The 14,300-nt window shown below is 47.4% G+C and overlaps 8 protein-coding genes across 8 annotated transcripts; 5 read left to right on the forward strand and 3 right to left on the reverse strand.

Annotated features, from left to right (window-relative positions):
• Positions 1-32: 32 nt before the first annotated feature.
• LOC117140253 lies at positions 33-544 on the forward strand. The gene is made up of 2 exons (XM_033303099.1): positions 33-136; positions 191-544. Exons 1-2 carry the CDS (start codon positions 125-127, stop codon positions 440-442), a joined length of 264 nt encoding a protein of 87 aa, XP_033158990.1. The 5' UTR covers positions 33-124; the 3' UTR covers positions 443-544.
• Positions 545-646: 102 nt separating this feature from the next.
• LOC117140076 (mitochondrial cardiolipin hydrolase) lies at positions 647-1,735 on the reverse strand. Its single transcript, XM_033302866.1, has one exon. The coding sequence runs from the start codon at positions 1,693-1,695 to the stop codon at positions 934-936; it is 762 nt and encodes a 253-aa protein (XP_033158757.1). The 5' UTR covers positions 1,696-1,735; the 3' UTR covers positions 647-933.
• A 66-nt stretch (positions 1,736-1,801) lies between these two features.
• Positions 1,802-2,713, forward strand: LOC117140167 (augmin complex subunit dgt2). Its single transcript, XM_033302977.1, has 2 exons — positions 1,802-2,127; positions 2,185-2,713. The coding sequence occupies exons 1-2, from the start codon at positions 1,896-1,898 to the stop codon at positions 2,646-2,648; spliced, it is 696 nt and encodes a 231-aa protein (XP_033158868.1). The 5' UTR covers positions 1,802-1,895; the 3' UTR covers positions 2,649-2,713.
• A 59-nt stretch (positions 2,714-2,772) lies between these two features.
• LOC117139996 (polycomb protein esc) lies at positions 2,773-4,725 on the forward strand. Its single transcript, XM_033302747.1, has 3 exons — positions 2,773-3,144; positions 3,203-3,392; positions 3,448-4,725. Exons 1-3 carry the CDS (start codon positions 2,846-2,848, stop codon positions 4,345-4,347), a joined length of 1,389 nt encoding a protein of 462 aa, XP_033158638.1. The 5' UTR covers positions 2,773-2,845; the 3' UTR covers positions 4,348-4,725.
• Positions 4,726-4,811: 86 nt separating this feature from the next.
• On the forward strand, positions 4,812-5,954 carry LOC117149441 (transcriptional adapter 1-like). Its single transcript, XM_033316776.1, has 2 exons — positions 4,812-5,698; positions 5,763-5,954. Exons 1-2 carry the CDS (start codon positions 4,899-4,901, stop codon positions 5,887-5,889), a joined length of 927 nt encoding a protein of 308 aa, XP_033172667.1. The 5' UTR covers positions 4,812-4,898; the 3' UTR covers positions 5,890-5,954.
• LOC117149425 (putative uncharacterized protein DDB_G0271606) lies at positions 5,874-7,323 on the reverse strand. The gene is made up of 2 exons (XM_033316775.1): positions 7,153-7,323; positions 5,874-7,092 (listed from the first exon to the last, which is right to left on the reverse strand). The coding sequence occupies exons 1-2, from the start codon at positions 7,227-7,229 to the stop codon at positions 5,973-5,975; spliced, it is 1,197 nt and encodes a 398-aa protein (XP_033172666.1). The 5' UTR covers positions 7,230-7,323; the 3' UTR covers positions 5,874-5,972.
• Positions 7,324-7,635: 312 nt separating this feature from the next.
• Positions 7,636-9,227, forward strand: LOC117147230 (cysteine desulfurase, mitochondrial). Its single transcript, XM_033314045.1, has 2 exons — positions 7,636-7,833; positions 7,892-9,227. The coding sequence occupies exons 1-2, from the start codon at positions 7,716-7,718 to the stop codon at positions 9,148-9,150; spliced, it is 1,377 nt and encodes a 458-aa protein (XP_033169936.1). The 5' UTR covers positions 7,636-7,715; the 3' UTR covers positions 9,151-9,227.
• On the reverse strand, positions 9,213-10,252 carry LOC117147238 (very-long-chain (3R)-3-hydroxyacyl-CoA dehydratase hpo-8). Its single transcript, XM_033314056.1, has one exon. It carries the CDS (start codon positions 10,132-10,134, stop codon positions 9,397-9,399), a length of 738 nt encoding a protein of 245 aa, XP_033169947.1. The 5' UTR covers positions 10,135-10,252; the 3' UTR covers positions 9,213-9,396.
• Positions 10,253-14,300: the final 4,048 nt, after the last annotated feature.

Below are 14,300 nucleotides of genomic sequence, written 5' to 3' on the forward strand. Positions count from 1 at the left end.
TTTCCTTTTGTTAAAAGTACCTCTTGGAATGACAGAACTTACACCGCCTCCTCTTCATCTTATTTTTTTGCCATTCACCACGCACTTAATAACAAATTAGCACGCGGAGATCTCCACATAAACAATGGAAATTAAAGTACGTAAACAAATTATTTACGACCCAAAACTGATTTCATTTTGATCTCCGTAGAAGTCCAAGAAATCGAAGAACGACAAGAAGTCCAAGGCGCCCAAGGAGTCGTCCGTTTCGCTCAAACTGAACGCCTTGCATCGCAAGCAAAAGGAAGTCGCCCGCGTGCTCAATTTAAAACAAGAAATATTACTGAAGTCGGCTGTATCCTATCTGGAATATTATGAGATTCGGGCAGAAATCGAACGACTCAACAGCCTGAAGGAGGCATTTATGCGCCGCGCTGATAAGCTGAAGCAACAGGACAAATAGTTGATAAGTTGGGTTGGATTAGAAACTATATAAGAGTAAAGAAATCTGTAGCTGATATATATTGGAATGTTTTGTACATACATACATGTTTTACATCTACATACATACATCTTTTTTGTAATTAATTTTTATTTACTTGAAAGCTTTCAATAACAGTTATAATGAATAAAGTAGAAAATTACATATATACATCGTATATACACGTATATTTTTACGTATATACATCGTCAAAACTGATTATAACTAAATGCACCTTGAAAATTAGTCAACTTAATCAAAGTGATAAAGATTTCATACGACTATACTGATAAGTATAGATTTTGATTAATTTTGTTTTGCTTATTTAGTTTGGCACTCCTTTGTGTGTGTGTGAAGATCAAGTTGCCTCAAAATAAGTGTTACTTTAATAGAAGGCACTTAGAAAATAAGAACTATAATTATTTGGCATACTGAGGAACTGTTTGGTAGTCATACATTAAATAGATTGGTTTCTATTTGGGCTGGATTTGACTCGCCTCGGTCTTCCCGAAAGCCCGCCACATGCGTTGGAATTCCGCCTGAAACGTGGCTGTGAGTTTCTCGTCCGCTGTAATAATGCAGTTCTCCCAATTGCCTCCGAGTCCTTGTGCCGTCCAGTTGAGGGAGCCGCTGATCACGATGCTATAGCACGGACGCATCCACTTGAGCTTCCTCAGCAGACGAATCTCCTCGACGCGCTCCACGCCGTCGATTATGCAGAATTTGTTGTGCATCAAGTTCGTGGTAATGGGCACGCGAACCGGAACTCCCAATTGTGCCAACATAGTGATCTGAGAGCCAGTGCAGTAGACCATCTCACCGTCGCTGATAATCCGGATAATCACGCCGCGCTGCAGGGCCCTCTTTAGTGCATCCGCCAAATAAAGCGAGGAGAAGGTGAATATGGCCAGGTCAATGGAGTACACAGCCCGATCGATCTGCTCAGCGATCTTGGCGACATTCCGCAGCGAACAATGCGCGTTGCAGCAGGGCGACACCTGTGGTTCCTGGGATCCTATGCTGTTGTTGCGCATATGCGCCGCCGCACAGATCTCGCCCAGTTCATTGAAGACAATCACTTCGTGCACGCGGCTTGCCTTCTCTCGCTTGTTGCGCGAGCACTGGACCAGCTTCCAAATCACCTCGGATGCCAGGACAGTGCCGACGGCAATGCTAAGTGTGGTCACAATTGGATAGTCTCGAATTTGTTTCATAATTATTTGGGTAATCAACATTTTTGAATTTAGATCGTTTTTCTAGCGCGCTTTAAATAATAATCTTGGGGTGACCATTATAAAATATAAATAAAATATATTTATCGTTAGTGGCTACCGGTCACACTGTTGATCAGTAGTGTTGCCGTATCGCAGCCATGCGCTTGCCCATTCGAATTAAACAATCAATTTCGGACCAATTTAAGCATTTTACTTCCTAAATGGATGATCCATCCGCCACGCTCTTACCCGGACAATCGGAAGATTTGCGGCAGGCTCGCGATGCGGAGCTGAAGAAGGTGCTCAAGCTGAAGCTAGTGCTGGACGAGCTGCGTCGCTTGGATGTGGGCTCAAACCCGAGTGAGGAAATCAAAAGAGCTCTCAAATTGGTTTCCATTGGAAGCTATGCGCGACTGGGCGAGATGGAGGGAGCTGCTCAGGAGCAGGTGCTTGGTAGGCGCGTTACAAGTTCATCCCAAATGCAGTGAATAATCATTGGAAATCTAACAGGCCTACCGAGCGGCAGCAGTTTTCCGCCCTTGAATTACACGGATCGCAAGACGGTGCGCACCAAATTGTCCGCTCAATTGCGTGCAACTCTGCAACCCATTGCCGAAGTGTGCGACAGGATACGCGAGGAGTTTCCGGACGCCTTTGGCCAGGAGGCGGACTTAAGCTGCGACCAAAAGGAGATCCTGCGCCTGGAGGAGGAGCATCGCAGCGGTCTGGAGAAATTGGTTGCGCTTCTCACCCGTAAGTGTACGCTTCTCAAGGAGACCGCCGAATTGAAATTGGGGCCGCAGTTGGCAAACGAACTGAAATTGCAACAGGCGCAGGCGCAACTTGTTCAAACAAAAGCAGAACTACTGCGCGGATTTTTCGTCCACGAGGCCGCCTCTCGCACCGAACATAGCGTTAAGGCACACAAGGAGGTGGAGGCGCACCTGGACGAGTTGCTCGCCGCCAAGAAGTAGATTTAAGCAAACTATAACTACATATGTAAATTAGATTTTTAAATACATTATAATTGTGATTTAAACAGGGTTGTTCGTTTAGGTTATTTTGCTCCAGAATGGCAACGCTGTGTTGTATGTCAGTATTTGCAAACGGTCACTCTAGGGATTAATTTGTAAACAAAAGAAGCTTTTAAGTTGGCCGGAATAATACAGATATGAACGAAACAAATCCCAGTGAAATAGCTACTCCCAGCGAAGAGCCACCGGCGGAGGACGAATCCACTGACCACTCTCCTGCGGAGGCAGTGCTGAGCAACAATTCCTCGAGCGTCTGCAATGTTGTGGAGCCGGATGATGAGCACGAAGTTAATTCAGTGGATCGTGAGGACACTGCCAGTTTGTTCAGCACTACAACGACCACCACCAGGAGCAAATCGCCCAACACACGAAAATTGAACCGCCTGTGTCGGCGGGTTAAGGCACCCAAAATGGTTCAGCCCTTGTACAAATATAGGTATGATTTTTCCAGACAAAAGATATTTCATAAAGTTTATATCCCGGATACATTGCAGCTCCCATGTCCGCGAGGACCACAACCACCAGATCTTCGGAGTGCAGTTCAATCCGTTCCTGGACAGAGGACAGCCGCAGGTGTTCGCCACCGTTGGCAAGGATCGGGTTTCCATTTATGAGTGCGAAAGGAGCACCGGCCGGGAGTCCTGCGAAGGCATTCGACTGCTACAGGTCTACGCAGACCCAGATGTAAGTACTCATCATACGCTATTACTTACTTACATCTTCGTTACGCCCTCGTTAGACCGATGAAAGTTTCTACACATGCGCTTGGTCCTACGACTCTGTTACCGGCGATCCTGTCCTGGCCGCGGCTGGTTACCGCGGCGTCATTCGCATTTTCAATCCGGTTAAGCACCAGTGCAGCAAAAACTACATTGGTCACGGGCACGCCATTAACGAGCTGAAGTTTCATCCGACTAGACCGCAGTTACTTCTGTCCGGCAGCAAGGATCACTCCCTGCGCCTTTGGAACATTCAGTCGGACGTGTGTGTAGCGGTTTTCGGCGGCGTAGAAGGACACCGCGACGAAGTATTGTCTGTGGACTTTGATTTGCGCGGTGATCGCATCATGTCCAGTGGAATGGATCACTCACTGAAGCTCTGGCGACTGGACAAGCCAGATATAAAAGAGGCCATCGAGCTGAGCTCTGGTTTTAGTCCCAACAAGAATACGGGTCCGTTTCCCACGATCAAAGAGCACTTTCCGGACTTCTCGACGAGGGATATACATCGAAATTATGTGGATTGCGTTCAGTGGTTCGGCGACTTTGTCTTTTCGAAATCCTGCGAGAATTCAATTGTTTGCTGGAAGCCGGGCAAACTTTCAGAACCGTGGCATGAGATCAAGCCACAGGAGTCGTCCACCACGGTGCTGCATCACTTTGACTACAAGATGTGCGAGATCTGGTTCGTACGCTTCGCCTTCAACGCCTGGCAAAAGATTCTGGCCTTGGGCAACCAATTGGGCACAACATTTGTCTGGGAATTGGACTGCAATGATCCCAATTTGACAAAGTGTAGCCAGCTAGTTCATCCCAAGAGCAACTCCACCATCCGGCAGACTTCCTTCTCCAAAGACGGTTCAATTTTGGTTTGCGTGTGCGACGACAGCACCGTATGGCGATGGGATCGCGTCAATTAAGATGAGGGTTTCTAAGCTAAAAGAATTTTCCCTAGGAAAAGAGATCCTTCTAAATCCGATACCATATTTATATAACCATAGTTATTTTCAGTGTAATGTTGACCTTCAATATTATTATGATCTTATGCGTAGCATTTATATACAATAATCATTGTATTGACAATTTATGGTAATGTAAATTAAGTATACCATTTATGAGCTAAATATTTTAACATTAACCAAGATATTTATTATATTCTATTTATTTATTAATGATCCAATAGTGTCGCAAATAGTATTGTTTTATGCTGTGTGATTGGTGTGGGCTCTATCATTAATATTTATATTTTAATTAACTAACTTATACACAATAAAAACTTTGAACAATTAAGATTAAAACAAATATTTTGTTTTAAAGGGCTCTGCAAAAATAAGGTTTTTTTTATCTCAAATGAAAATGGTATTTTTAGCAGTTCTTCGAACGGTCACTCGAATCAGCCGCATTCATTTGTTTATATTGCAATTTGCAAACAGTTGCATTTTCGTGTTTAGTTGTTATTCTTAATACTAAAATGCTTACCGACAGAGTTCTGGCCACCAAGGAGGCGCTAGTGGTGGCTCTGGGCGACAACTGGGAGCGTTACCGGGCCAACATGAAGAATTGGTTCCGCAGCCGTTGGACCAAGGAGGAATTCGATGCGGAGTCGCGGAAAATCCTAACACCTGACAAACTGCACCTCCACAATCAGTTCCTGCTCGCGCTGCTCAACAAGATCGACGCCTTTGCTCCGCTGGAGAATCCTCCGGCCGTCCAGACCAGCAGCAGTAGTGGCAATCGAAGCAAACGGCGCAAGAGAAGTTCCCGCACCTTCGCCGAGCGCCTTAATTTTGAGCTCTGCGACGTCTTGGACTTTGTCGCCGAGGACAATATGCAAATCATTCGTCCGCCATCCACGATCGGCGGTCCGACGGACCAGCAGCAGCAACAGCTCCAGTCGCAGCGATACTGTGCCCAGGAACTTTTCCTGCCCGACGCGGGATTCATTATGGGTCGATTTTTGATCGGCGCCTGGGAAATCGGACTTGTCTCCGTGGACGACAATGTCGCCGAGTACGTTGCCATGGCCGTGCAAGTTCTGCTTAAGGATCTGCTATCCGCAATCATTAAGAAAAGAAAGCACTACAAGACCAGCGGCGAGGGAAACTTTTATTACGACGTAGGTGCTCCTTTGCGTGATCCTTCGCTGCGCAACACCGTCACCAGGCAGAAGGTGGACGACACGCCGCTGGAACTGGACAAGGAACTGAATACGGCCAATTTTATGCGGCGACAGAACGACGATGTGACATTCCTCTCCGCCTGCGAAGAAGTGTAAGCTTCTAAATAATATTCAGATTTTCATGTGAAACACAAACTTATGTTTTGTTTCTTTCAGTCAACCCACCGAACGCACAGTAATCACTCTCAAGGACTGCCAACTGGCCTTCAGGGATCGCAACCTGATAGGCTCGCATGCCGTGTACTCTATTAACATGGAACGACTCAATATGATGATGCATTAGTTTATTAGTTATACTTATTTTATTATATCAGCTTCTGTAAGAATATATACATTATACGCTAGTGAGCCAAGGAAGTTTTTGGTTCAGCAAAGATGCCGTGGAGGCGGTTTGAATGGCAAGGCACCTGGTAGAAATTGATCCGCCTTGAATGCTTCGATTTCCTGCTCGCTGAGATCCTCCATTCGACTGTAAACTGAGGACTGGATTTCGTTGGTCGGTTGCGCTTGCTGCTGCTGCTGCTGCAACATTTGCTGTTGCTGCATCATTTGCTGTTGCTGCATCATTTGCTGTTGCTGTTGCATTTGAAATTGTTGTTGCTGCTGCTGCTGCATTTGTTGCTGTTGCATCTGTTGTTGCTGCTGCATTTGTTGCTGTTGCATCTGTTGTTGATTAGGGAATACAGATGCTGCTGCTTGAGCAAATAATCCGGAGGCAGCTGCCTGCTGCTGCTGTTGTTGCTGAGCCGCTTGAGCAAAGATTCCGCCCATATTTTGATTTGCGGCTTGGCCAAAGATTCCCGTCGACTGCGGTTGCTGCTGCTGCTGTTGGAAACCACCGAAAGGATTGGGATTCACTGGCTGAGCTTGCACCTGGACCTGCGCCTGGGCGAAAATGTTACCCCCTTGGAAAGCTTGAGCAGCAGGCTGCAGCTGTTGCTGCTGTGGCTGTCCAAACACACTTGTTGCACCTGTTGCCGCAGCTCCTACACCAAATATGCTATTCCCTGCATTGGCATTGCTCATCGTTCCTCCGAAAATGCTATTGGTGTTGCTGGCTTGGCTTGTGGCATTCCCAAATATATTTCCCGCACTCAGTGTGGGCTTTCCAAAAATGGATGCGGATGTATTGGCGGCGGACGGAGCTGCTGCAGCGAAGGGATTACTGGGCTGCTGAGGTGCAGCCGACACAGTGCCGCCCTCCGGCGTATCGTGAATCTTGATCATCATTTCCAGGACCTGCGGCGACAACTGAAGCATGGTCTTCATCTTGTTGTTAGCTTCTAGAACCTCGCGGTTAAACTGTTGGCTGAACTGTTCGAATTGGTTTTGTCGTTTGGCCTCGTAACACATGAACCGCACCTCCTCGAAGGATTGATCCTGAATGAAGTTGGGGAAATTGGCCTTGTCCTTGAAAGGTCCGTAGACGGATAAAGGCCACATCTTGCCATTGAGGCTGGATTCCATGTCGGCCTTGAGATATTGCCTACAATAATTAAGTTATTAGTACATCTGCATAGTTTTAATATCCATATCAATAACTTACTTAACATCGAAGTGCTCGTTCTTGCACTTTGTGCCATAGCGGCAGGAGCCTTGTTGAAAGAACCGGCAGACAACCATATTTGAAATTGCTTTTATTTTTTGTCTATTTTCTATTTTTATTATTTTATAACTATTTCAACTTATGTAGTTTTTGTTTAAATTGTCTTACATTATTGAGTATTTGAGTATTTTGTGGTTCACTGACAAAAATATACCGTGCCTATGCGCGCAAGTTCGTGAATTCGTCACTTAAGTTGGCTATATGATTAACATAATGTTGTAAGCTAATATATTTAAAATTAAAACATATGTTTTAAAATAGTGTTCTCTGTAAATTATACATTAAGTGCAAATATATCTGAAGAATATTGGTTTCTTGCACTGGTACTAATTTTTCTTATGTTCGAAGCAATTCATAAACTTGCTTCTGCATAATCGAATCAAATAATTTTAAAGTGAATTCCGGAGTCCTTTGGTATATCTCGTGCCGCCGAGTACGGTCCCACTGATTGTGAAATCCGTGATAACGAATTTTAACACCAGAATTTCTAGGATTCCAACAGAATGCAAAAAGTGCTAGGACGCATCCAGGCGCAGGTCCTCCGCTCCCGGGCGACGAATGCATTCGCCAATGTGGTTAGGCACGAGGCCACAGCGGCTAAACCAGCCGCCACATCCAAAGGTAAGCGGATCCTCCAAGATGCACAGTTACCGTTTACCAAAATCGTATTCGTTCGTAGAATTCCGGGAGAGACAGGTGCGATTCAACATAAAGAACGAACAGACCGAGGGTAGACCACTTTACCTGGATGCACAGGCCACCACTCCAATGGACCCACGTGTATTGGACGCCATGCTACCCTATCTGACCAATTTCTACGGAAATCCCCACTCCCGTACCCACGCCTACGGTTGGGAAACAGAGTCCGCTGTAGAAAAGGCCCGCGAGCAGGTGGCCACCCTGATTGGCGCCGATCCCAAGGAGATCATCTTCACATCCGGCGCTACCGAGTCGAATAATATCGCAGTAAAGGGTGTTGCCCGTTTCTACGGCACTAAGAAGCGGCACGTGATCACCACCCAGACGGAGCACAAGTGCGTGCTGGACTCTTGTCGTGCGTTGGAGAACGAGGGATTTAAAGTCACCTACCTGCCAGTGCTGGCCAACGGACTCATCGACCTTCAGCAACTGGAGGAAACCATCACAACGGAGACCTCGCTGGTGTCCATTATGACGGTGAATAACGAAATCGGCGTACGGCAACCCGTCGATGAGATTGGCAAACTGTGCCGGTCTCGCCGAGTATTCTTCCACACGGATGCCGCTCAGGCGGTGGGAAAGATCCCGCTGGACGTTAACGCCATGAACATCGACCTGATGTCCATATCGGGCCACAAAATCTACGGCCCAAAGGGTGTAGGCGCCCTGTATGTCCGACGAAGGCCGAGGGTTCGCCTGGAGCCCATCCAAAGTGGCGGAGGCCAGGAGCGTGGCCTAAGGAGCGGAACGGTTCCAGCCCCGCTCGCCGTGGGATTGGGAGCTGCTGCGGAACTCTCTCTGCGTGAGATGGACTACGACAAGAACTGGGTGGACTTTCTATCCAATCGCCTGCTGGACAGGATTTCAAGTGCCTTGCCGCATGTCATCAGGAATGGTGATGCCAAAGCCACATACAATGGGTGCCTAAATTTGTCGTTTGCCTATGTCGAGGGCGAGTCCCTTCTGATGGCCCTTAAGGATGTGGCCCTGAGCAGTGGCTCCGCCTGCACCTCCGCCTCGCTGGAGCCCTCCTACGTTCTGCGTGCCATCGGCACCGACGAGGATCTTGCCCACAGCTCCATACGCTTTGGCATCGGGCGCTTCACCACCGTCGAGGAAGTGGACTACACCGCCGACAAGTGCATCAAGCATGTGGAGCGACTGCGCGAGATGTCGCCGCTGTGGGAGATGGTCCAAGAGGGCATCGACCTAAAGACCATCCAATGGTCGCAGCATTAATGTACTAATATTTAAGCCGTTACTGTTACACTACACCACTTTGAAAGCGAAGGGAAAATAAATTTGTTGGAAGAGTATCTAGGTTTATTTGTACACAAAACCACTTATAACTAAGCTTAGTCCGAACGAATGTGCTTGTGTAAGAGGTGAGGCAAGAGAGACCCCAAAAAGCGAAAACGGCTCCAAAGTGCGACGGCCAAAGATATGCAAATGATGCAATAATTTGCATTCGCCGCTGGTCAAGGTTCATTTGGCCTTCTTTTGGGGTGAGCTGCTGGCTCCACCGCCCAGGATCTTACGGCGCTGGGCGAACATGTGCAGGTACAACTGCGGGAAGATGGGGATGTAGCCGAGCATGACGATCCACAGGAATCCGAAGTACGAGAAGGTGGCGTTCCACTTGTTGGGCATCACCACACTCCACACGCTGTTCTCACGGGCATAGCTCTGGGCCCACCAAAAGCACAGCAGCTCCCCGGTCACGCCGATGGGATACAGGACAATGAAGGTGGTGTAGCGCAGGAACACCACAAAATGAGGCACCACCTTGACGATGTTCAGGGCGTAGTATCCATATCGGATGATCTCAGTGATGGCCCAGGCCAGCAGGGCGATGGGCAGACCGGGTGAAACCTTGCCAGTGGGCGTGGCCATTACCACGCCGACGACCACCATCATGCGGCTGAACACCTGGAAGCCAGTGACCACAGGGTTCGACTTGACCAAGCCAAAAGAAGCATTGAGGATCTCCACGAATGCGGCATTCTGGAAGATGATCACGGCCAGCCGAGTATACTCCCACAACGTCACCTGCGCACGGAACTCCGGACCCTGCAATATGTAGTAGTTGACCAGCTGCCACAGGATGTAGCTCCATCCGACCACCTGACCGGCGTTGTACGCAAACAGGTACAATTTAGTTACCGCCGACGGCTCCTTGGAGGCGCCTGGTTTGCTGGACTTGGACACTGCCTTTGCTGACATTTTGGAGCGGAGATGTGTGAACTTTCACCTCGACGATCGCCGCTGGTTAACTAATCAGTCGTCAGTCTTATCGCCCTGTAGCGCGATAATTCCGAAGTCGCTTTCACCTGATTGGGTCAGTATGACCGCACGGCAACCACGCAAAAAATACCAAAAAAACAAAGGGGCTAACAATGATATGAACATTAAATACCCTTTCATACAATACGTTTAATAAATAAAAACTCTTTGATATGTAAATATGTTCATTCAATAATTCGTAAATGAATCATTAAATTAAAATTTCCTAAAATAAAATGTAATTTGCTTTTATTTCCCGAAACAGTTTTGTCTTATAATTTTTTTTCCTATTAACACAATTTTTCCAACGAGTATAATAAAAGATGAACTTCATTTTTGTTGATCTCCCCATTCAAAGTCAACGGGTACAAAGTGCATAGCATTATAACCTTACCTCTATTCACAGATTGCAAATTAAAGTCAACAATACTACAACAATTAGGCATGCTTAGCAATTAGGTCGTTTTTATGCCCAAAGTTATTTCACTTAAGTTAACTTCATCAGTCTCAAAACGTTATTGTTCTTTGAAAACTATGATTTTTATTAGTACAAATTAAAATAAATAATTAAATTAAAGTAATAATACAATTTATATTTAAATTTTATGTAAAACCTGGACAAGCTGCCACATAGGTAGCAGTAAACTTGTTTAATTCCAATTAATAAAATTAAAAAAAAAAAAAAAATTATATTTCTTCAAAAATGTTTTTAGTATCATTGGTGGCAAGGTGGAAATATAAAAATTTTTGATAAGAACCATTTACCACGGCCCAGCCCATAGTACGAATTTAATTTTTAACTACATTTCGCTTAAAGCAGCCCACTGTAGGCGGCAGCTGATGTTTCCCAGTGAACGACGGCCGCTTTGCGCGATGAGCCAGCAAGGCAGCTAAACTTGCTGGTCGCCTGGTGGAAACCGAACCGAAAACCGAACGTGTCTGAAAAAGTCCGCCACCACCACGGACCGGTGCACGTCCCCACCTGCCAAGTCGCGTGTGTGTGGTGTTGTCTGTGGACCGATGCCATGCGATTCCGTTCCCCAGCTCTCCATCGATGGGCAGCCGGAGCGAATCGCTTGTCGCCGTTGTCGAAATTCGCAGCTCGTTCGCAATCGGAATTGGAACTTTGTTCCGAAAGCAAAAGGCCGCTGGGCCGGACGGCACAACACGGCACGTGCTGCTGCACACAATTTGTTTCATGTGGGCGGAGGCCCGCAACCACGCCTACCCTGCGAATTAATTTGCTGCTGCTTCTGCTGGTGCTGCCCATTTAACGCAAATTACTAACTACTCCCCTAAAAAAGCCGACGCCTTATCAACAGCAGCAATAGCCAGCATGCCCGCCCGCCTGCCTGGCTTATCAGCAATCGCCGGCGCTGTACGGGACTCGTTCCGTTCGACGGGCGGAGCGGCAATTCACCCAGAGCAGCGCCCACAAAGGCCGATTGGACAAAATTGGAAAAACGAGAACCCCGCCAAAAGTGAATTCCCTCTTTTTCACCAGGCGCCCAGAACGCTCAGGCCAACGAAATGCCGTCAAATGCGAGCAAAACGGCATTGGGCAGAGTGCGAGCGAGACGACGCTAGTGTCGCAATGGCAGGGGTTTTCAATGTGACTGGTCGCCGGTGTGTGCGTGTGTGTGTGTGTGCCGGCAATGAAATTGCCAAAGCTGACAAATTGCGGCAGTTTAAGGCAAAAGCTAGTGATAATCGAAACTCTTTAAGCCGTGCAAACAAATTCATCGCTCTCTTTCGCTCCAAAGTGCATGTTTACACTTTCCTGTTTCAAGCGAAGGGCAATCAAAACAAATTGACTGGTTCGCCGAGCGGCTAACAGAGGGCGCCACCTTGCCGGTGAGGGGTTCCATACATATATGTAAAAACCCAGGGCGAGAAAGTCATGAGAACCCATTGCCTCTATACACGCCCACAAATGCGAGCCCTGCGCGCCCCTCTTGCCATCTCGCTCTCGTTTCCACTGTGCAACATGCCCAGCAATTGGAGAAGAAAAACAAAAACAAAAGCAAGAAAGGCGGGAAAAAAATAGGTAAATATTGTTTGTTTGAACACCGCAGTTTCTAATGCAAACACTCGCGCCCCTGCAAACGCTTGAACATTTTGCTCAATTTTGAGCAGTCATTTTGTTTGCTCACATCACAGGCCAACAGAAAACGGAAAATTGCCCCCAAACGCTACGGCTGGTGTTCTACGACTATGCCACTATGGGGTACATGGTATGCCATGGCATGGTAGCGTATGGTATTGAATGGTATGGTATGGCACATACGCGATAAGATGGCGATGGCTGTTGGTGCGGGAATAGAGAACTGCATGATGGCGCCCGCGGCGGAAGTTGCGGGCGCCCACTCCGGCCGGACATTTTGTTTTGTGCCCGTCATTTTGCTTATTGCACAAATTTTTACTCGGCCCGCAGCAAAAATCACAGCTTGCCGTTTATGCGCCAAAAAAACTATCGCCTAACACCGCCGATTAACTAACAGCCGTGCCAAAGAAGCGGCGACTAAAAGCGTCCATTATTGTGGGCGTTCAACGTTTTCCCACATGAATCATAACAGGCAAGCAGCAGCCACAAGCCACAAAAAGAGCGTATACCCCACAATTGAACAAAAAACGGGGGGAAAAAAAAGCGAACCCAACTATTTGTCTCGCGTGTGTGTGTGTGTGCGCGAACCCCAAGGCGAAATAAAAGAAGAAGCAGCATTCGTTTCGACGTTGAGAAACCAGTTTGTTGGCTCTGCTCCAAGATTCCGCCGGCGATTCTGCCGGCGATGGCCCCCAAATGGCCAGTGGAGCCCCATTGACCAGCGAGCGTATGGTCAGCTATTGATGTTTGCCTTGGCTTTTTCCATCGCCAGCAACCCTACTGCTCCAATCGGGAGCTGCTTAACAGGCGCAAATTAAGTGCTCCACAAATTAAATGTGTACATTTTATCTGAGTAGTTTTGTCTGGGGTACAAAGTATTGCTTTTCGTTTCAAATTCTTTATGGATGTTTAATTCAGACTAAGAGTAAGTTAGCTCTACTTAAGCTCTTTAGTACTAAATTCACACTCGCATATTAATATTAAACATATTAAACATAAACACTTGCCTTTAATTAAACTTTTCTACAGATTAAGCACCTTGAACTTGGTGGAGCTCATGGCTGGGGGCCATGAGAACAGCCTTGAACCAAATACGCTCCAAAGGAAAGGGCCAGTTAACGTTCAACTGACCCTGGAACAGGCGGCGCTCTAAAATGCTGCATGCCCGGCCTTTTTGGATGAGTGCCAAGTTGAGTTAACGACTTGGCGCAGCCCCCATACCCCTAAAGTACCCCCCCCCCACTACCAGCACGGCCTCATCAGCAGCCCATTCCCCAGTGGAGAGCCACTGGCCAGTCGACTGACAGACCACGCCCTGGCCAAGCACAAATGGGGGAACTTGGGGAACTTGGCGTGAATGTGATTTGCGCCGCTGCCGCCCATCCACTTGTTGCGCGATCGTGCGCGCCTGTTAACCAAACTGGATTTTGGGGCCTGACTGACCGCACTATCGAATGCCGGGACGGACAAGCGAGGCGTTGACACTTGCCAATTTACCAATCAACCATCGAACCGGCCGGGAACCACCGAACCGCACCATCGCACCATTGCACCACCGTACTACAACCGTACAACCACCGACCGCGTCACAGCGGGCCACACCCATTTGGGTGGGTGGGTTGCCGATGACTGTGGGGCAATTAGCGAGTAACCTTAACCTTAGCTTCCAAAAAAGCTCAAATCGAAACCTGTGCTATGAGGCGCCCAAAAGTGTTTAGCTGGTGGCCGGGCCACCCGAAAAAGCGACGTCAAGGAAAATCCGGCGAGAGTTCATTTAACCCGCCACGCATCGAGTGAATATATTTGAGCCCCCCATTCCCCCTCACCAAAACCATACAGAAAAAAAAAAAAACTCGGAACTTGTTTTTGCGGCGCATCTCAATGCCACTTGGAGATTACATATATGAGCTGCTTATGTCATCGACAGTCGAGCAAAAACCCCATATATATTTATGTATCTCCCCACTCCCCTGTTTACCAGCAAAAGTTTGCCAAAATTTTG

The sequence above is a fragment of the Drosophila mauritiana genome, chromosome 2L, assembly GCF_004382145.1.
Source record: "Drosophila mauritiana strain mau12 chromosome 2L, ASM438214v1, whole genome shotgun sequence".
NCBI lineage: Eukaryota > Metazoa > Arthropoda > Insecta > Diptera > Drosophilidae > Drosophila > Drosophila mauritiana.